The sequence below is a fragment of the Aspergillus tubingensis genome (genome assembly GCF_013340325.1).
Source record: "Aspergillus tubingensis WU-2223L DNA, scaffold_11, whole genome shotgun sequence".
NCBI classification, from domain to species: Eukaryota; Fungi; Ascomycota; class Eurotiomycetes; order Eurotiales; family Aspergillaceae; genus Aspergillus; species Aspergillus tubingensis.
In genome coordinates, this window is record NW_023336285.1 from 1,139,427 (window position 1) to 1,161,139 (window position 21,713).

Genomic DNA, 21,713 nt, shown 5'->3' on the forward strand with positions numbered 1-21,713 from the left:
TGTTGGTATATCATGATGTATGCGAGAATTCCAAACGAGAGGTATCGAACATTAAAATGCAGAATGCTAGTTCAGGACATCGAGTAATACATCATGATCGGAGAATGGTAGGTGAATGAAGGAAGGAGATAGAGGATGAAAAGGAAAAGGGAAATAGGGAAGGAAGGGACAAGTGAGTAAGAAAGGATTGAATGAGGTTCGTGATTTGAGGATGAGGATTAGAACATGCCTCCATCCATGGGAATCTTTGGTGGTGGATATGAAGGAACGGCTGGTGGTGCCTCAGACATCAGGTGTTGAAGCTGCTGCCGCGCCTTTGCGTTCAGGTTGCCTCCCTCGCTGGACGTTTTGCGTAGTCGGGCACGGGATCTGGGCCGCTTCTCGCCATCGTCGGAGAAATTGCTGGTTTCTTCCATCATGGCTGCGTCGAGCGATGGCGCATACTGCGACTCGTGTCTTTCACCCTTCAGGGCGCCAAGGATAGTCTGTGTGGTGGTCTGGCGGCGGCGGCGAGGGTTCATAGGGGGGACTGGAGGCGTTTCCCTGCCATTGCTCAAGCTCGCGCCGGGAGGGAGACCAACGGTCGGTACGTTCGAAGTGCAGGAGACAAATCTTGGTTCGGAGATCAGCGCCTTGGTGACTGGTCGCTTGTGGAGAGCGTTATGACCCGGAGCTCGCGGGGGAGGTGCAGTGGTAGAGCTATTGGTGGTCACCGGGGTTAACGAATGGCCTTGAGACATATCCTCCAAAGGTGGTGTGGCATTGGCAGAATAGGGGGCGATAGGCGAAGGCCGTGGGGCAGCAGCACCGATCAGGGAGGTAGTGCTAGCAGCTGGAGCTGGAGGATAAAAGGGGCGTTCGTGGTAGCTCGAGACCGCAGATCGACTGTCGCTACGGTATCTTCCAGAAGCAGCAGAGGCGGACCGATCGTACGTGACGGGTTCGCTAACTTCGGCAGAGGCACGAGTGGAAGCTGGGACAGAAGCCAGACCATGTTGGTCATAATCAGGGAACGCGTACGGCCTATGAACACCGTGAGCGACCTCTTCCAGGGTCTCCAGTCCATCTCTATCTCGCCGCGTGCGACTCTTGGAACGACCAGAGGCATCCGAGGTCGAACGGTCCCGGCGAGAACGGAAGCTGGAGTGCGGAGATGCACCGCGGCTGCGGCTAGACTCGCGAGAATCTTCCTGGCTGCTGCGCCCGAAGACTTTGGAGCGGAAGGATCTTTCTCCAGCGATATGTGGCGAGCTGGAGTTGGAGTGCTTCGCAAAGTTGAACGATGGTCTCTCCTCTTCTTCGCGCCACATGTCGTCCGAGACCAAAGCCGGGGTGGATGCATTAGCAAGGTTGAGGCCCCTTGCACCCTTCAGATGCTGCTTCCCTGACTTATTCTTCAGGAAGGCAAAGGCATTTCCGGGTTTGCTTGGGGTGAAATCCGGGGTCTGACGGCCTGAAACAGGGCTGGCCGACCGGCTTTCTCCCTCTGCAAATCCTCGAAGCTTCTCCTGCACTTTCCTGCGCCTCTCGGCCAACTCATTGGCAAATTCTTCGCGCTCCCTCTGTGTCTCCGTGCTACCTTCGCGTCTGTGTCTAGCAATAAGCTCGTTCTGCCAGTGTGCACTGTTCTGGGCACCCGCATGGTTCTGCAGAACCGGCTCCTCTGGGATATCGGTGTCGGTAGGCTTTGAAGGAAGGCCAGGAGAAGGAGGCGGGTAAATGGACGATCTGTCACTGTTGGATCGCAAGTGAGTACGAACGAGGCCGCTCAGACCCAGGCCAGCCGGTCCCAATGTGGGTGAATCGGGCTTCTCAGGAAGGCCATCATCATCACCGAGTCCACTCTCAATAGTTTCATTTTCCGCTATAGGCTTCAGGTCACCAAGATCCGAGTACCTGACTTCAGGCAAAGGGCTCCGGTGCTCACTAGTGGGAGTGGATGGCTTGGAGGGTGTCTCCGGCCGAAGCGCGGGGTGGATCTCGTCAGTGGCGTAGCGGGAAGCACCGCCGTCATCCTCCGAGTCACTAGGACTGGGGTTGGAGAAAAACGTGCCATTGTCATTTCTTGTAGGAGGGGAGTTGACCGCGGATCGGCTGCCTGGCCGTTGAGCTTCGCTATAGTGAGAAGATGCAGAGCCTGGTCTGGACGCATAGCTCGTGTTGGAAAGCCCTCTGGCACGGCCGGCGCGCTCTTGGGGGATAGCCTGGACAGGCAGGGGAGGTAGTCGCCCTTGAGGCGGCGTGCTTCTTCCCTGATGCATTTGCAACTGGCGTCGTGTAAACTGGCTCTCATCAAACATGCTGTTGGGTTTGTTGAATAGGCCGGCTGCTGTGGCTTTCCCATGATCTTCAGGGTTCAGAGCGGCCATCAGGGGGGCTTTATCCTCATTCTCGCTGGCGGGAGGACTCAACGGAGGGGCACCGTACGCAGAATCTGCTTGAGTTTGCGGTTCCCTGGGATTCAATCGGGCAGACTGTTCTGGCGACCTGGGCAGCGAGGGAGGGCTGGTTGGCCGCGAATTGGTGCCGGCCGGTTCGGCAATAGTAAGTGGCTGCAGCCTGTCGCGTAAGTTTGTGGCGCTTCTAGAAAAGGCACGGTTCAGGGGAGGCAATTCTGGACCCGCTCCGCGCTGGCGGCTCAGGCTTTCTAGTCGTTGCAAGGTGGAAGTCTGCTGGTTCTGAGCTGACTGTGCCAAACCTTGTCCATACAGACGGCGGGCTTTGACCGAGCCACGCTCAGGAGCCATGTTCGGCACTGGCGGCTTAGACTGGGGGGCTTGCGTGTCCGCCGCATTTGTCTGCGACGGGGGTGCGATGAAAGATTGCTCGTCGAAAGATGTTGCCGCTGTCGATGTACGCCCATTCGAAATGGGCCCAGATGCCGTTGAAGAGAAAGTTGTTCGCTTTGTGGAGCCAGCGCTCGATAGTGCGTCCTCTGATTCCTGAGTCGGACTGTCCTGCGGTGTGTCCTCTGTCGCCGCATTTTCGCGCTCGGCTATCTTCAGTCGTTGAAATGATGACATGGTTAAATCATGGTCATAGAGCGCACGGCCCCCCATTCGTCCGGATTCTGTGTTCCCTCCTGAGGTCGTTTTGGAGGAGGGGATCTTGTACACCTTTTGTCGTCCACCGAACAAGTTGTTGCCCTCAGCTCGACGAGCCCTGCTCATAATGCTTCCCTGCTGGGAAGGATCGTCGTCCGTACCATATCCATTATTGCTATCCGAGGCGAGAGAGTGAGTGCGCCCAAGGTTCATCGACGGCCGACTGCCGTCAATGGAGACCTCGTCAATGTCCGACAGGAGGCTGGGGTTGTGGCCAAAGAGGTTCAATCGCGAAGCACGCCGGGGAAAGAGCACACTGTCGTCGCTGGCTTTTCCGATCATCGATTCCGGATCATCTTGTTCCCTCAACATGCTGAATCGTGCGGATAGTTTGGGCATCAGGAGACTGGTGCGAAAGTCGTCGGTCGAGGGCAATGCATTGGAAAGGTCAAAGTCTTGCTTCTCCTCGGGTTCCTCCTTCTTGGACTTCTTCGATAACATGGAGCTGAGGCTGACCGAGCTGGCTTCGGAGTACTCGACATCTTCCCTCACCTTCTCCTTCTTTGTCTTGCGAAATCGGTTCATGATGGTGCGACGGGGGTTGTAGAGAGCGACAGTCAAGGCGATCGCAGGGGGTGGAGATCCGACAGTCGAAGTTCACGGCGTAAAGGAGTGACAGCCGATCCGACACCTACACCGAATAGCCAATCCTGGATAAGATCGAAGCCGTCAGATATGCTGAGGTTGCACAATGGAAGGGTGCTCGATGGGTCTTGAACCTACCAGGTGAGAGCTAGAGCAAGAGAGAATTGAGCGAATGGATGGGACGAGGGTGGTGGTGGTGGAATAGCTCGAGGAATGGACGCTATTCCAAATTCCCGGTCATCCCCTGGGAATGCCAGTGTAACGGAGGAGGAGTTAAGCCAATTGCCAATAGTAAGCGTCGCTTGCCGGGTGGGCTGGTTTTAGGTCGATAATGCGCGAGAGAAATAATAATTGCTAGCGATGAAGATACCAAGTCCAAGAACTAAGGATAGATGCTAATATCGGTCGGATTGGACAGAAGGGGCGTCTGCATGAGCCGGGTAAGGAATGTGGCTGCACCGTCGACAGCGGAAGCGGAGTAAGTAGATTATTACTATTTGATGCTGAAGCCGGTTGGATACTATCCGGTGGAGAGTGACCCCCAAGAAATTGATTGCTGGAGTCGATAGTTCGAGGGGACGGCGTTGAAAGCGCAATTGAATAACGAATGTGGTTCCGGTAATATGGAAGAGGATGAGGGGGTGAAGGGGAAAGGAGAGACAGTGACCGAAAAGTATGCGACGCGAGAAAGCAATGCAAGAGAGGAAAAGAAAAGAGAGGAAGAGAGAGAGAGAGAGAGAGAGAGAGAGCTGGAGGAAGGCGAGAAAGTAGAATGGAAAATAAAATAAAATGGGTAAAAAAGAGCAACGATCGCTTTGGAAGGTATGGAAGACTAGAAAAAAAAGAAGGGATCTGGATTCCTTTCGATCGTCATTCTGGTTACCCTTTATTTTTCTTAATGGAGTTTACTGTATTGGTCTTTTTCACCCATTTTTCTCATCTTCCCCATCTCAGGTCCCAAAGGATTATTCCATTTTCCATTTTCTTTTTTTCTACTGCCTGTTTAATCAAAGCCAATGATTTGACATTGACTCAATGGGCTACCACTTTTCAGACTTCTCTCCGTCCCTCACAAGCTGACGGGGGGAAGCAGAAGCGTGGAAAGTGGATTATGATTCTGAATGACTGGATTGAATTATTATTATTATTATTATGTGGGATCGCATTATTGGGGCCCAATTGGCCAGCGCTGCGATGGTCGCTGGAACCCAAAGCGGATCGACACGAGATTCGCTGGCCAGTTTTCCAATCCCATTTCAATGTGTCTTTTTCATCTTCCGACGGCCGAATTTTCAGTGCAGCGTGGCTGTCCTTATTATGCTGTTTCTTTTCTTTTCTTTTTCTTTACTTGTTCTTCACCGCAATTGATAACCAATCTTGTGAAGGAACTCCCTGCAAAATAGCTACTGCTAGTAACGTCTTAACCTCGAATTTTCAGCCAGCTGGAAACTGGGGGCAGACCATATTATTTCCCCTCAGGCACCGACTCCACCTGTGCTCCGGTGCCTGGATCATAACAGAACCCGAAACAGATTAAACTGTCACGAAATCCATGGATGAGTCTTGTCCATACCGTACGGTACCGCCGACCAGGACCCAATTGCCCCTTGCAGGCTCCACCAACCATGAAATGAACTGCAAATCGGATGGAGCTCTGGTCACTGGGTCCTGGTCGGGTACCTTACTTACCTCTCCTATTACCGTATTGTCGTCCCTGGCACTGGCTGGGAAGGAGGTTACTTACTTAGATAGAGTACCTGCCAAGGTTTGTTTGTTTCTCTTCTCTTACTGATGACAACTGAACAACCACTTCTCGCCGACCTTGCCTATAATTTACTACTTATAAATGCTATTTTAACTTTGGGATTGTGCAACAAACAGCAATCTTAATATCCCTCTCTTTCATCATGACCGGAAACCCAATCTCGTTTACGGAAAGTAAAGACAACGAAAACATTTCACTTACACAATCATTTATGACCGCGTCTCACGGGATGTGGGCCGATCTGGGGCTGAGGGCTGAAGCCTAAGCCTCAAAAAAGTCCTCGCGACCTCGAGTACTACTGAATTAAGTAGTTAAGTGGCTAGTATTGCTCAGGGCACCCTTCACTTAACGCTGTGATGTGCACCTCCCTCAAACAAACTTCATTGGTGGTATTCTGAAATCTAGTGAAGCAACTGCTGCCTTCCGGGACCCTCTTCATCAGGCAATCGGGGGTACTACCTTCAGAGGCAAAAATCTGAAGCGACCAGCTGAACTGGGACTTTCTTCCACCTCACCCTCGCGAGAATATGACCTATCTATCGGATGCTGTTTCATGCCCTTTGAACTTTATCCCAAGACCGCTAGAGGGGTTCCGGAAATTTGGACGAGCGGGACGATCATCTCGACTGCCATCGGGTAGACTACACCATGTCACCACCATCATATTACTGGATCGATAGTAGGATTAGCCGGAGGTGTCTGTCCCCACGCTACTGTCGACGCGAGTATCTGATATCATCGGCATTAGTAGACGGTTATCGCGTCGTCCTAGATAGACTCACGGACGCAATCGGAGTACATGGCCTGCAGTCCTCCTGCATGGACATGTATCCGATGCAGCTACTCGCGATCAAAGCATACGAAGTGCTCCGCAATCTGAGCTCTCCTCCCGCGCCATACCAATGTCAAATACTGATTTAGATACTGTAAGTCCGGAGTACTCCGTGGAGCGCATCCAGTGCCATAATTGAACATGCATGAAATAGCGCATACCCCTCTTTGAGAGAGGGGGCAAACAAGAGGTCCAGCATGACTCGCTAGCCAAACAGGGCCATCAGCAAGGCAAGTTTTAGCAGCATGGGGATATAACCCTGAGGAGCACCTTAATCCGAACCGTCTCTCAAGAAAGTTCATGCTCCGACAAGTGATAGTCCTGACTAATCACACTGGGAACCGGATTCTCGTGCGGACCAGGCGGCATGGTTCATCAGGCTTTTGGTTAAGGTGGACCGGTTTGTGAGGTTCGAGATCCAGTGCGTCATCCACGGTCTCCATTGATATTCTTGGTGAACCTAAGCATTTGGTGGATGCTTAGAGAATGGAGATGGCAAGGCAGAAAAAAAGTAGAGTGACCGAGTCAGGGTCACGGGTCTGGTTTCGGGAAAGAAATTGACAGCCGTTGGATGGTCGAACCTACTTTGGATTTTGATGACCAACTAGCTCTACTTTTACCTCCTCCTTACGGGTATGGTACCGCCTTTATTCGGATGGGGCTTTCCCAGGAGAGAGCAGCCTCACCCCGAGGGGAATTAAAGTCAAGTCACAGGATCAAGCCAGCAGTCAGACTAGCAGTCTGTCAGCCAGCCAGTCTGTGCCGGCACTGGTGAGTGCCCCTGACTAGACCATATTTTGGTTAGTCATTACGCCCAGTGGTACGGAAACCATACACTACCGACTGATAGTACACAGTAAAAAGGGAGGAGAGAATATTAGAATCTTCGTGAGCACACAGTAAGTATAGTAAGTATTTGCAATGAAGCTAATGGGTAAGATTTGTAGAAGAGAGTCCGGTAGTAGTGGCAGACCAGACGGGACTTGGGCCGGATTATCTCCGCTCGTTCGGTAGAACTCTGGCACAGACAAACAAACAAATAAAGGCACAGGCACGACGTCGGTGGGTGCACTGCAGTAATCATTCATTTTACTTGGCTGGCTTAGCATACGCGGCATAAGATAAGAAACAATCATAACTGGAGTAAATCACATCTACGATAGTCAGCCACATCATCATGAAGTCATTAATCTCGTCCCCATCCCGCGTCTCCATCTTCTCCTGCAGCCTGTCATTCAATTCATCTAGTATAAACAAGACAAGACAAGAACCAGAAGATGCTGCCAAGGTCAAGGCACAACAACACCCCCATCTCTTCCCGCGCTGGAATTATCGCTAACCGGTGGTGGACCAGACCCAAGAAAGGCCCAACCAAGAATCCTTGACTCCTCCCGAGGGTTCCAGATCAGTCCTTTCGACCTTCCCTTAATTAATTCAATTTCCGAGATCCATAATTGAAGAGGGGAAAAAGAAGAGGAGAGCATTTCTGACTAATCCCATTCAACCTAGGTTCCAGACATCCACTAACTTACTAGCTAACAAACGAACGAACAAATAATTTCCGCTATTATGAGCGAGCATCGGCCACGGCTCGAGGTTCTCTTCTCATTGAGAACGAAAATGAAAGAGAGAGGACCAATCTTTCCCCGATCGACTGGGTCCTGGGATCCAAATCGTCCACTACTCAAGCTTCGCGCGGAAATAACTTCTCCTTCCAACCGATCGGCCGGTGTTTCACCTCCAGCGGGGGTTAGAGATGCGAGTTCCTTTCATATCCCCAATGCCATCTACCTGGTCTTGGTCTGGAACTTTACACACAATTGAGGAGAGATGTGCTCCTGGAACATTATAGTGTGATACGCACACCTTGATTGCCGAGTAACTCCAGCCTTGAATCCGGCTCCTGGCAAGGCTCGTCTGATCGACAACCACACCATCACCACAAATTGTTTTATCAAGGGGCATCGCAAGGCGGATCTCTATCGAACAAATGGCTGGCTGGCTGGTCGGCTGGCTGCCATGGAGATGTTTACTGCAAAGGACAATGGGGTTTCTATCCCACACTCACCCTTGCAGCACCTAAGACATTGTGCACGAACACAACATCGTAGGAGAAAAGTTAGAAGAGCTGCTGCCTGCAGAGCTGTGACACTTTGCGTATGCATTGAACGCCGTAGACAAAACAGACGGTCACCCACATGACGCCATCCGACCGCGGTGTAACCACTACTTACAGCAGTTGATCAGTTCACTACTTATCCTCTTAGTTAACAGCTCAAAAACATCAACCCCTCTCGGCATTACTAATCCGTTCTCCGCACCGAGCCGGGCCTTAACAAAATAAGCTCCAGCTCTGGAGCATCAAGCTCAAACATACCAGCTCTCAAATATTCTCTATCATATTCCCACTAACTGATCCAGCACTATCTAACATATCAATCAATTCGACAGATCCATCACCACCATGCAAGTCCTCCTATTAGGCGGCCACGGCAAAGTAGCCCTGCAACTAACCCCGCTTCTCCTCGCCCGCTCCTGGAACGTCACCAGCGTCATCCGCAACGCCGAGCACGAGAACGAGATCCTCGCTCTAGGCAAAGGCGCCAAAGGCAAACTAAACGTCCTCCTCTCCAGTCTCGACGATGTGAAAAGCGACGCCGATGCCAAGAACATCCTCGACCGCGTTTCCCCAGACTATGTCGTCTGGTCTGCAGGTATGTATAATGCGCCCAAACCATGCAAAAAGCCGTGGTTGGGATTGAAACATACCCACAATCCTATTAAGACAATCTGCATCACCCATCCCCCCTGCACACCTGCAAGCCCAGCTCAAATCCACACATCACATCCAACGCCCCCAAATCCCAATCCACTCATCCAACGGTCCCCCAAAATACACACCACCACCACCACCCAAACTAACCAAAACCATAGGAGCCGGCGGCAAAGGCGGACCCGCACGCACGCACGCCATCGACGAAGTAGCAGCAAAGCACTTTCTGAGCGCCTCATTCTCGCACCCGAGCGTACGCAAATTCCTCCTCGTCTCTTGGATCGGCAGTCGACGCAAGCAACCCACCTGGCTATCGGACGACGAATGGGCGGGTCTCCAGAACGTCTTCTATAACGTCCTCCCCGCATACGCCAAGGCCAAGCTCGAAGCGGACGAGTACATGACTGCGTTGGCGGCGGCGCGCAAGAAGCTTGTTGCGGCGGGGGCCGCGCAGCCCCTGCAGGCGATTAATCTAAGACCGGGGACGTTGACGGATACGCCTGCGACGAGGAAGGTGGATCTGGGGAAGACGAAGAAGGGTAGGGCCAATGTGTCGAGGGAGGATGTGGCCATTGTGGCGGATGCGCTGTTGGCGAGGGATGATGTGGATGGGTGGTTGGATTTGTTGGAGGGAGAGGAGGATGTGGATGTTGCTGTCGAGAGAGTTGCGAGGGAGGGGGTGGATGCTGTTGAGGGGGAGGATGTGGATGGGATGGTGAGGAGGTTTGGGTTGTAAGCCTGTAGTAGGTATGATATTTAGGATGATGGTATATTCATGATAATGATATTGATATGAATGTTGATACGACTAAACCAATTCAATCAATTCATTGTTCCAACACTAGATAGTAGCATTATCATTGTATCCAAGACCAAAATAAATATGAAAATAAATCTATGTACACGACACATGATCTATCCACAACCCCATTCATAACCCAAGACACCACCATGAACCAAAAAACTACAACTTCGCCTTGGGCCCCGCAGCCCCAGCCCCAACGCCCTCCTCCTTGGCCTTCTTCTTCAACAGCCTCCTCAAAATCTTCCCACTCGCGCTCTTCGGAATCTCCTTCACAAAGCTCACGCCCCCTCTGAGCCTCTTATGATACGCCACCTTCCCATCCAACCACTTAACAATATTCTCCGCCTCCTGGGCAGCACTCACCCCGGAGTTCAAGCTCTTCGCACTCCGCACCACATACGCCAGCGGCACCTCAGTACCATGGGCCTCACTCTCGATCCCAATAACCGCGACATCGTCGACGGCCTCATTATCGACCAAAATGCCCTCCAACTCCGCGGGAGCCACCTGGAAACCCTTATACTTGATGAGTTCCTTGACGCGATCCGTGATATAGAAGTTGCCCTGGGGGTCCTGATACCCGACGTCACCGGTACGGAACCATCCATCCTCGGAGAGACATTCCGCTGTGGCGGCGGGGTTGTTGTGGTATCCCTGGAAGACGTTGGGGCCGCGCATGTACAGCTCGCCGACCTCGCCGGCGGGGACTTCAACAGGTTCGGACGCGTCCTCGGGCATGGTCATGTACTTGGCTTCCATGTTGGGGAGGAGTTTACCGACGGAGCCGATGGTGGAGCGCCATTCTTCCCAGGGTTGAGTGTGAGTGGTAGGGCTGGTTTCGCTGAGACCGTAGCCTTGCTTGATGCCGCATTTGATGCGGGCGTAGACGGCTTCGACGAGTTCTTGGGTGAGAGGGGCGGCGCCGGAGTTCATCATGCGGAGGGTCGAGAGGTCGTATTTCGAGACGATGGGGTGTTTGCCTAGGAGGAGGACGACGGGGGGTACCACGTAGCTGAATGTGATGCGGTAGTTTTGGACGTGTGAGCACCATTGCTCGATGTCGAATTTGGTCATGACGTAGAGGTGCAGGCCTTTGTGGATGGTTTGGTGGAGGAGGCAGGTTAGGCCTGTGTTGTTGGTTAGTTTTTTAGTAAGTTTAGATGATTTGGGGGGGAGGCGAACCGTAGATGTGGAAGAAGGGGAGGAAGGCTAGGATGCGGTCTCCTGTGCCGTCTACGCCGCCGTTCCAGGTGAGGTTGCCGGCTTCGCCTTCGGCGAGTTGGAGGATGTTGGCGACGATGTTCCGGTGTGAGAGCATCACGCCCTTGGGGACACCGGTCGTGCCGGAGGAGTAGACCAGGAAGGCGAGGTCGCGGGATGGGTTGACCTTGGGTTTGCGGAAGCGAGTAGCGCCGGAGATGTTGCGGATGGAGGTGAAGTGCTTGATGCGCGCTTGGGGGTCGCGTTGGTCGCCGATGAGGATGATTCCGTCCTCTGGAATGCCGGCTTCCTTCGCGGCTGCGGTGGCTACCGGAAGGAAGGGCGCCTGTGTGATGAGGACTTTGGCGCCGGAGTTCTTGAGCTGGAAGGCCAGCTCCTCGGCTGTGTATGCTGGGTTGGATGGCGACACGATACCGCCGGCCCAGATAGCACCCCACATCACGGCTGGGGTGTCGATGCTGTTCGGGGTGAAGAGGGCCAGGACATCGCCCTTCTTCCAGTCAAAGGTGGCCTTGAGGCCCTTGCCGAAGGTGAGGGCGGCATCTTTGACTTGTTGGTATGTGTAGGATCGCTGTGTGTCCGCATCTTGGTAGATTACTGCATGATGTCAGCAAGGAATTTTTGAACGAAGTATACCGGCCGCGCAAGTGGATAAGTTGATTATAGTGCTTCGCATGGAGTGTTGTGATGATTGAGAGGGGAGACACATACCCTTATCATCTGGAAAAGGCTTATCTTTGCGTTCGAAGAGAAAAGACCAGATGTCAAGGTCTGGAATGTCGACGGGGGGATAGCGTGAGGAGACAGGCATGGCGGAGTTGTGCGGGGAAAAGGGCTGGGGAAGAGGAGAAGAGGGAGATCGGGGAATTAATGGCGCAGGGTTGTACAGGAATGGGCGATCGCGAAGGTAAAAATAAGGAGGGGAGATGGTCTCTTGTATATGCGCCCGTCAGTGAGGGATGAAGGAAGGAGAGAGGAATGGAATGATAGACCGCTGTTTAAGAGAGGGCAGGGAGCAAGTTGCTCGGCCCTCGGCACTGCAAAAGATAAGCCCGCAAGCCGGGGTTTGGGTTAGTGAACGCTTGTTGGGGAGAAAAGTGGTGGAGAGTCGCCACGGATCGCCCGCCTCCCGTCTCTCCACATCCACGCCGAGGAACTGGCCGGCATTCGGCAATCAACGAGCTTGAGTTCCTGGAACCATGGCTGGTCTTTGGGGTTGACCACAACAGGGATTTCAGGGGTCCGGTGTACCCGAAGATCGAAAGGCGACACGCATTCATACCACCGATCTGGGTCCTATTTGTCAGATCATCATCACATAGTACTACTAGTATATAGTAGGATGAATATATATCATTCATCGCAGTTCATCACACATAACCATTGGTAGAAGTACCTGACATAAATATATACATAGCTCATCATTACCGGCGATAATTACCCGTTCCTCGTGCTTCTCGAGCGATTCCTGATCACCGTGATATCCACCTGTTTGGTGATTGCGCGCCCACCAATCCGTTCCCGCTCCATAGGATAGCTGCTCAGAATATATTCTCGACTGTGTGGTGGCGGTGCATCCGCCCAGGTGCTGTATTCTGCGCGACTGGGAATTGGCGGACTGATTTTGTATTGTGACCCGACCACTCGCGAACGGTTGCCACTCGAGATATTTCGAACAGACGCGATAATCAGGGACCGAATGCATGGCATGGAGGCTGTGACAATAACCAGGTAACACTCTGCCAGTGCCCATCGTGTGAGGTTAACCGTCACTGCAGTTTGGTCGCCACGCTCAGCGATAGAGCCCAGATTCACGATTCGCATGATGGAGGCCACCATAGCTCTGTGAAGTCGTAGTTAGCGATCTGAAATTCCATGCTCGTCACTGGTCCAGAATAACGAACACTAAGCCAAACCCCATCAACACAACGAGACTTAACTTGACGCGCAGTTTTAAGCTCAGACTCCAGAAGGTGTAGGTTGGGAAGACGGCGAGAAAAAGGTCGGATGCAGTATTGATCGCTATTTCATATCTGTCAGTGTTCTCTGATGGTAGGTGCACCGGGTTAGGTAAACAAACGTACAGCACTGCACATAGCCGTAGATCCGCTCGACATTTGGATCCCAGCATGCCGTGTCCACATGCATATCCCAGAGAGAGTTAATGTCCTGACACTGAGCAAGAACGGTAGCCACCGAGGCAACATTGATGATGATCTGCAGCGCAAAGATGAACCACAGAATCCATCCCAGATACCTTTCTTGACGTAGGATATTCAACAAATAGAGCGTAAAGGCGGCTCTTCCTGCGCCGGTGGCGATTATCGATAGACATTGGAAGCCCGTATAATACTTCAAGGCTAGCACCTGGTTCTCCTTGCTCAGGTACCAAGAATGTCGCCCGTAGCCATGGGCAATAGCCAAGGTGATCATGACAGATGCCGCCAACGCAAGGACCTGATGTGCTTCAATCAGCCTGAGCATGAGTTGCGCCATTTTGGTGGTACTGACCAGTGCACATAACATAGCCGTGTCATTCACTGCATAATGTCGAATGCGGATTTTGGCAATGACTCGCAGGATCATCACCAGGATGGCGATGGCGGCCGCCGTCCAATTGAGTGCCAGAATACCGGGACCTGCATTGTATGATATTGACTGGGATGACATCAGCAGGATATTGCGATCGAATACCGGCTGGAGTGGCTGACAGACTAAATATAAATAGAATAAAGGCCAGACAGGCTTAAAGAAAAGTGTACAACAGGGAATAAGTTAAGCTCAACTTCATGGATCAAGGCGAATGGAAAGCAGGCCAGCTGCCACGAGAAACAGCAGATAATAATAACCAGGTTGTTTGCCCCCCACTATAAATAAGCATAATGATGGATGGTAATGACATTTTCCACCGTGCCGTCTTCTGCCCTGTCCTTTAATTCCCATCAACGGAGCCTTATCTGATTAGAGTTGGCATTAATCAACATGGGCCGTTCTGCAGCATCCTTCAACGCGCGTTTATGACCGTCGACGGATGGCCGCCGTTCTCCACCCGCACCAACTGGGAAGCCGAGCATGTCCATCATTTAGTCTATAGTGGGTTCGTTCCACCGAATGGACAGTTCAGCCCATCACCTTATTCAGTCCCTCAATGGGTTTGAGGGTCCAACTTCGGATTATTGTAAGTGTTGTCAATAAGAAGACTCGGAGTTCGTTGTTCTCTATCACAAACTAATTTCGTTGCCTAGAATCGAGCAGAAAATTGTATATATAGCAATTGAGTCCATCTGATCCGATAGAAGGTTCTGATTGCCTCTGGCTGCTTTGCAAGGATGCTTTTTAGTTCAAAGTCAGCCATCCCAAGCGGATATAACTAGGAGCGGTGCGAAACCCGCCATGATTCAAACCAATCAAGTGTCCCTAGTATCCGTTTTTGTGCAGTGTTTAGATGAACTAAACTGAATACTGGCATGTCGATCATTCAGGCCAACATGACCGAGCGTCGCATGGCAGGAACCTTCATTTTACAACTCTATAAGGCCTTGTGATTATAACCCCGCAGGCTAACCCAGTTCGGTTCATGTAGAACTGATCATTAACGACCATGACTCAGTACAAAAGACATGATTATTCCTGGCGACAGGCTAGCTTGCACGGCTCGGATGTAATTTCCAATCCAGAGCTCGGCGATGGCCTTCCTTCCCAATCAGCCAAGCCGCTCCAAATAAGGTGCATCAACCTATATTCACCAGAAACGGAGATGTTCGCTCTAATGCTCCAGCGAGGATTGCCTGATAAGGTGTAGCCTCCGCCGAGGGTGGCATGAAGTCGTTTCGATTCAAGCCGTTCCTAAAACTCGGCTCGGCGCGTCCGCCGTCCTGAATAGTAACAAAGGGTTTGTCACACCGAACATCAAGGTATGTGCATGGTGGACCCTTTAAAGAATGAGTATCTCCACCAGCGCGAGAAAAATTACCCTCTATCTACAGCGTCGGCGAGGGTTTAAAACACATATAAGTTATTATCACCCTACCAACTATTCGCCCTCAATGATCACAAAAAGAATGCAGTCCGGAGCGGATATGTCGGAGCGGATATTTCGAGAATAACCTCTAAAATGCAAGTATAAAGCCACCGTCTATTACCTACTCCAAAAGTCTTAATTGATTACCCCGCGCAGGCCTACGTACGACAATTAAACTTGCCGTCCACGCCCCACGGTGGCACTGCCCACCTCGGTATAAGGCCCGTCACTAAGCCCTGACTATGTGTGTGTAAAACACAAAAGGATTCTTTAGTCCGTGCTACAAAATGCAGGAACCTGGGCTGTGGCGAGTCCTAGCGGATACTAAGATTGATAGGAGTTTTAGTGGGACGTTCCTGTCGGTCATTACTATGATTCTGAGCAGACCAGAAGCTGAACTTAGACAAGGAGTATTGGACAGAACAGCTTATTGTATGTCTTATTTTTGACTGCGCATCTTATGAACCAATTTGTCACATTGTAAGGAAAAATTCAATCGACCCCTTGAATTGTAGTTATTCCCCATTACGCTTGTGCATATCACATGCCCCATTATGAAGTAAAACTTGAATTTAATGTCTTCTTCTGGCCCCATATATTATTAGGAAACCCAGTGACCCTTAACATCACCCAATATAGTGCTGCTGACCAACTGTCCCATAAGCAAAAAGAGGGAGGAGAGGGGTGAGAGAAAAAGAACGACAGATCCAACCGCGACTCGAACCCCCTCCCTCTACAAACCATACCCGAGACCTCAAAAACAGCATACCTCTCAAAAGGCATCTGTAAAAGTTGCAAAAAAAACTGGTAGCTTCTCTTTGATTGAGCGTGTCATCCTTAGTGCAGGGGCCATGCTAATCTTCTCTGTATCGTTTCAAATTGACCAAATGCCCGAAGGCACCAATTACTTCTTTACTTTGAATTATATAGGAAGGACGGGTAGAAATGGAGGATTCTGATTGGTCAGTTCGGCGAGGGGCGGGAAGGGAGGAACATCAAATCGGCCTGAGGTACTGCACCTTTGGAGTATAGCCGCAGATACTGCTACTCATTGTGAATTAGTTGTGGCTTATTTGCAAATTGAACTCATTCCTTGTATCGGGTAAATTGTAGTGACCAGAGGGCTTGATTTTGGGATGATTAGGTTTGAAGTAGCGGGATGAAACATTGTTTTTGTTGCATGAGGTTGAAAAGAATTCAGCCCTGGATATACGCAAGCTTGCTACACTACAGTGTACAGTTGCGATATATGCACATCAGAATTATTTTAGAAATTGGTAACTCTATGATAGTTATACCTTGCTTCCAAATGACAGCATAGAGAAGAAACTCTTGAAGCAAGGCACACAGTGAAACATATCCAAGCTTATAAGCAATTCAACGACCGACAAACACTGGTTTCTTCGGCTGGGGAGGTTCCGTGGATTGGCTATCTGCTGATGCGTTCGAGAGTCAGTCGACGGCGTTTGCTAGGGCTGTATGCGCGTTTTTCGGGGGCTTGTAGGACAGTTTTTTGGACGCTGCGAGTGCGAATGTGCCTGTTGTCTATTAGTGCTTGGTCGGTGTTCGATTGTATTTCGCCGTCAACGGTATAATTACATATAACCATGATTTTATTTGGAACTAAATTAAGTTATGCCTGGGTAGAAGCTAGTAGTCAAATTAAGAAGAATGATGAGAAGTTGCCTACGCCCCAGCGGCGGCCACCAATTCCCCGAATCTCGTACCAGACGCCTCTTTTAGGGCTACCGGATTCCCTACCTCAACGACCTCCCCGCGGTCCATTACCACTACCCGATCAAAGTCCATGATCATCTCGAGCCGATGGCTGACCGCGATGATGGTGTACGCCCGAAACTCTGCCCGAATGATCTCCTGCATAATCTGCTCAGTCTCGCGGTCCACGCTGGAGCTTACCTCATCGAGGAGGAGTATTCCCCCCCCTTGCGCTGCATTGTTGGATCCCGCATCGTTGGGGAAGGATAAAGACTGTGCACGCTGGCGAATCTTAGCTCGGAGGACTGCCCGTCCCAGCGAGAAGAGCTGCCTCTGCCCAGCGCTCCAAGTCCCGGCCGTGACCGGCGCGAGCAGCCCCTCTGCCCGTTCTTGCACGAATTCCCACAGCCGGACCGCTTCTAGAACTTGCTGACATTCCGCCGGGGTTGCAGTGTTGGTTGGGTCGAGATTCGCCAGGAAGGAGGAGCCGTCGGGCAGGAAAACGGGGTCCTGGGGGACGGCGATGAGGCGTTGGCGGAGAGTCGCGCGGTGGATGCGGTGCAGTGGGAGTTCGTCGATCAAGACCGGAGCGCTCTGACGACCTTGGTCATCATTGAGACTGCTGCTCTCATGGTCGATTGGAGGAGAGGGAAGTGGATCGAGTAATTTCAACAGGAGAGCGAGGAAGCTGGACTTGCCGCTGCCGGTGCGGCCGCAAATGGCGACCTTTTCCCCTGGGGAGATGGTTAAAGTGATGTTCCTCAAGGCTAAGGTTTGTGGCTCAGTAGTGGTGGCACCAGAAGTTGTTGCCATGCAGTTGGAGTTGGACTCAGAGTCAGATTCAGACACGCTATGGGTGGTGGATTTGTACTGGGCGGATACACCGCGCAACTCGACCAGCCCGCGATCCGGCCAGTTTGTGTCTGGGACGATGTCCTCCTCTCCGGGACCGTCACGGTCCTCTGGCTTGACGGTCTCGTTGAAGGTCTTCAGTCGCGCGATCGCGCCGATGGAGGTTTCGAGTCGGGTGTAATAAATCACGATCCCGGATAGGCTCTCGCCGAAGGTCATGAGCGAGTACATGGATGCACCGGCGAAGGCCGAGTTGGAATGTAGCCGGACGGCCAGCGTGGTCAGGGCCGCCGCGATGACCATCACAACAAGGTTAAGCACCAGATTCAGCCACTCCTGGATCATAAGAAGGAGATACGCCGCGCGCTGGCTGGAGTCCACTAGACGGGCGTTCTTGTGGATGTCCTCCGAGACGAATCCGAAGGCGCGCAGCGTGGCAATTCCTTTGAGAGTGTCAAGAAAATGCGTGTACAGCGGGCTCTTGGCCTCCAGGTCGAGCAATCGTAGCTGCCGCGACGTACGGAGGTAGTATTTCTGCACGAAGTAGAGCAAGGCGCCCAGGATCGGGTAGCTGATGGCTAGGTAGACGGACGAGGTAAGCATCACGGCGGCTTGGCCAATCGACTGGAATACGCAAAAGAGGGTGTTGAGGGTCGCCTCGGGGAGTTCGGTGTCGATGAGGTTGAGATCCTGAGAGAAGAGATTCGTGACCACTCCGGTGTCGGTATTAGTGAAGAAGGTGAGCGGGGCACGAATCAGGGTACGCAAGGCTTGCTGGTGGAGATTGGCGCCGGCTTTATTTACCGAGATAATGAAGAGCGTTACCCCTAGGAGGAGGAGGGCGAGGATGGCGCAGACCTGCAGGAGGGCATAGATGCCCGCATAGTAGGAGTGGGGGTGCGCAGGATGGACGGAGTCGGTCGCGTCACCCCAGTATGTGAGCCCTGCATTGATACAATGAGTTATTAAGGACATTGGAGATGGAGGGGAGCAGCAGAGACGCACAGATCGTTGGATAATTGGTGAACAGACCCCACAGGGCCGCAAAGAAAAGACTACAAGCCGCCACAAACCATCCCATGCTTTTGAGATATAGCTTATAGACGGTGGCGTCACCTACCTGCCGCGCGGCGGCCACAACTGGGGTAATTGGGGTGGATGATTGCGTGCTGTTGACAGTGATCTCATGTTGGAGTTTCTTGTCAGCCTCCGCCTGGTCTTTATGTTCCTGATACGGATCAGGACCAGGCTCATCGTCAGCGATATTATTATCCTCGCCCTCTTGCTTTAGTCCCACCTTCAAACGCCGAACATAACCCGGACGGGTGGACAACTCAATGAAGGTGCCTTGCTCTTCAACGCTGCCGTTTCCGAGGACGATGATGTAGTCCGCGCTTGGGAGATGCCGAACACTATGGGTGCACAGAACCACCGTTGATCCCCGTTGTCGCAGGAGACCATCTGATCCAAAGACCTGTTGAAAGACTTTTTCCTCAGTATCAGCGTCCAGGCCGCTAAACACATCATCCAAGACCAAAAGGTTGGAAGGAAGGTATAGTGCTCGCGCAAGAGACAGACGCTGTTTCTGCCCGCCCGACAATGCTACACCATCCGACCCGATGTTCGTCTGGTCCCCCTGGGACAGGGTAGCAAGGTCGAAGCGCAGGGAAGTGGCTTCAATGACTTGGTCATACCGCTCGCGGTCAAAAGGGGCAAATCCGATGATGTTCTCTCGGATTGTACCGTTCCACAGAAAAGCTGTTTGTTCACAGAAGCCGACGTGGCGTGGGGAAGTTTGCATCGCGATGCTACCTTGGCTGAAGGGCATCTCACCTAGAAGGGCCTTGCAGAATGTGGATTTTCCTGAGCCAACTGGACCGACAACCATCGTGAGGGACGATGTGGGAATTTTAGTATGGATATTATTCAGGACAAACTTGTCTGGTTTCCATCCAAAGCTCGCGGCTCGGATGGCGATATAATTGGAAGTTTTCTCCAAGCCGCCACTCTGGGCTTCTACCAGGGGCTGCCGGTAGTCCCGACGAGGCTCCAATTCCAAAAATGCCTGAATCCGACCCAAGCAGGCCAAGCCTGAAACCAGCTCTGGGACGGACTGGAAGAGCTGGGACAGCGGCTGAGTCAACAAAGTCAGGAATGAAAGACCGGTGAACATGGTCGAGGCATTCAGCGTCTTTTGGGCAAACGCGAAGGTTAACGGAGGGCTGATCAACTGCGGCATAAATGCAAAGACAGCGGCGATGATCATGATCCTGCGGTATCGGGCACCAGCGGCGAGTTCATCGACACGCAGCTGCTGCACATACTCCGTCACGGGACCAGCAAGGCCGGATACCTTGAGTGATTTCATGCTGGCAATGACGGTGGCTGTAAGCCCGACTCGCTTCTGGACCCCAGACATCCAAGACCGCTGTGAGTCCCCAGTGAAGTTGATTAGAATTCCTAATCCAACAAAGCAGACTACCACCACGCCTACAGGAGCAACGAACACGACCCCAAGTTGCCGATAGAGCAGCCAGGCGGCGAGACCAGCCTGAATCAAGCTCGCCCATGTCTCGTGCACGAAGCGAAGTCCCATTCGGATGCGTTCCATATCGGTGCTCATAAGTGTCAGCGCAGCGTTATCATCACCTGATCCCATCCGAGCTCTGGTGGCGGCTTTAAACGTCTCAGTGACTAGGATGGAGCGGACCATTGTCCGCAGTCGATGGTGGCAGTACCAGTACAAGCCGTACGAGATGGCAATCCCGGAATAGATGAGTATGGCAGCGCCGATGAGCCCATATCCCACATTTGGACCGGGCTCCGATTGAGACAAATACGTGACGAGGCTTTCGATGAATAGAGGTTGGCAGATGTAGAACGCAATCAAAGCCGCCCTCGGAGGAATAGGAAGGAGTAGTTGCACCCACAATGTACGTACTAGCACCTTCAGAAGGCCGAATTTATCCCCCTTTAGCTTGGTATAGTCCATTTTTCTCGCGAATTCCTCATGCAGGGCTTGTGCGTCAAAGGTACTGTCAAGGGGGTAGAGGCTTTCAATGGTGAAGGTATGTTTATACCCAGCCAAGAAGAGCTTGTTCAGCCAGAAGAAAATACCTAGGGAGAATATCCCACTCGTCTCCTCGGGGCTGTGTTTCGTTGCATCCCAGACCACCCATTTTGCCTTCTGGCAGGCCTCTAGCACCAAGATGGCGGTCTTCAGCCCGACCGATGCACAGAATAAATTACTATATGCGACCTCGGAAATGTAGTCTGACGACAGGAATAGAGTCCTTGCCCGGGCAATGTCCAGGAGTAGAGTAAGAAACAAGTAGCTGTTCAGCAGCATGGAGGGTCTAGGACTGCGGCTGTGGTCCACCATACTCACTGTCAGCATGAACAGGGCTGATAGCAGCTGGAGAACGGAAGAAGCGATAAACATGCGGCTAATGTGAAAGGAGCCGACTGCGGCGAGAATGAGGAGAGCAAGTTCTAAGCCAGCGTAGATTACGATGGTCCCCTAAGTAGTCAGTGGGCAGAAATCGTTTACCCAGTAATAGAGGACGTACTATTTTGATGAACTGCAAGACGGGCGCATTAACCACGACGGGCCTGCGTATCCCTGCTAGAGTTCGCCATAGCGATGATGGAATAAACAAGATGGAAGGAATAATCGAGAAAAAGAGAGTCTCGAATTGAAGGTTGAAGTCAAATTGCTTTTGGTCGAAGTGGAGCATATTGCCCTCCCCATTAGTGAAGGGCATTTTGAGAACGTCGGATCCCGCTCCTCCGGGTCTCTACCCTCTCGGGGAAAAGAGAAGGGGAAGGAAGAAGAGCTGACGGTGAAGTTGCGTTATAAGTGCAGTCGCTGTAGTCGCTAGCGCACACGCCATTTTGTCCAGAGTTGATGCAGGGGTAGTATGCCTTATCTGGCACTTGCTATAGGCCGACCGAACAAGGCGCCATTAGTATCTTTTCCGGCACTAGATTAGGATCAGGGCAGTATCATGAGACGTGTACTAGGTAGTAGTAGTCTCTA

The 21,713-nt window shown here is 52.0% G+C and overlaps 5 protein-coding genes across 5 annotated transcripts; 1 reads left to right on the top strand and 4 right to left on the bottom strand.

The window, feature by feature from the left end:
• Positions 1-218: 218 nt before the first annotated feature.
• On the bottom strand, positions 219-3,629 carry AtWU_09725 (uncharacterized protein; the record flags this gene model as incomplete). Its single annotated transcript, XM_035504831.1, has 1 exon — positions 219-3,629. The coding sequence occupies one exon, from the start codon at positions 3,627-3,629 to the stop codon at positions 219-221; it is 3,411 nt and encodes a 1,136-aa protein (XP_035360724.1).
• Positions 3,630-8,750: 5,121 nt separating this feature from the next.
• AtWU_09726 (uncharacterized protein) lies at positions 8,751-9,795 on the top strand (the record flags this gene model as incomplete). The annotated part of the gene is made up of 2 exons (XM_035504832.1): positions 8,751-9,000; positions 9,221-9,795. 2 exons carry the CDS (start codon positions 8,751-8,753, stop codon positions 9,793-9,795), a joined length of 825 nt encoding a protein of 274 aa, XP_035360725.1.
• Positions 9,796-10,023: 228 nt separating this feature from the next.
• On the bottom strand, positions 10,024-11,896 carry AtWU_09727 (acyl--CoA ligase; the record flags this gene model as incomplete). The annotated part of the gene is made up of 3 exons (XM_035504833.1): positions 10,024-10,991; positions 11,047-11,682; positions 11,797-11,896. 3 exons carry the CDS (start codon positions 11,894-11,896, stop codon positions 10,024-10,026), a joined length of 1,704 nt encoding a protein of 567 aa, XP_035360726.1.
• Positions 11,897-12,522: 626 nt separating this feature from the next.
• On the bottom strand, positions 12,523-13,755 carry AtWU_09728 (uncharacterized protein; the record flags this gene model as incomplete). Its single annotated transcript, XM_035504834.1, has 3 exons — positions 12,523-12,928; positions 12,990-13,107; positions 13,170-13,755. The coding sequence occupies 3 exons, from the start codon at positions 13,753-13,755 to the stop codon at positions 12,523-12,525; spliced, it is 1,110 nt and encodes a 369-aa protein (XP_035360727.1).
• Positions 13,756-16,792: 3,037 nt separating this feature from the next.
• Positions 16,793-21,438, bottom strand: AtWU_09729 (putative ABC multidrug transporter; the record flags this gene model as incomplete). Its single annotated transcript, XM_035504835.1, has 3 exons — positions 16,793-18,618; positions 18,680-21,194; positions 21,244-21,438. The coding sequence occupies 3 exons, from the start codon at positions 21,436-21,438 to the stop codon at positions 16,793-16,795; spliced, it is 4,536 nt and encodes a 1,511-aa protein (XP_035360728.1).
• Between the last annotated feature and the right edge of the window lie 275 nt (positions 21,439-21,713).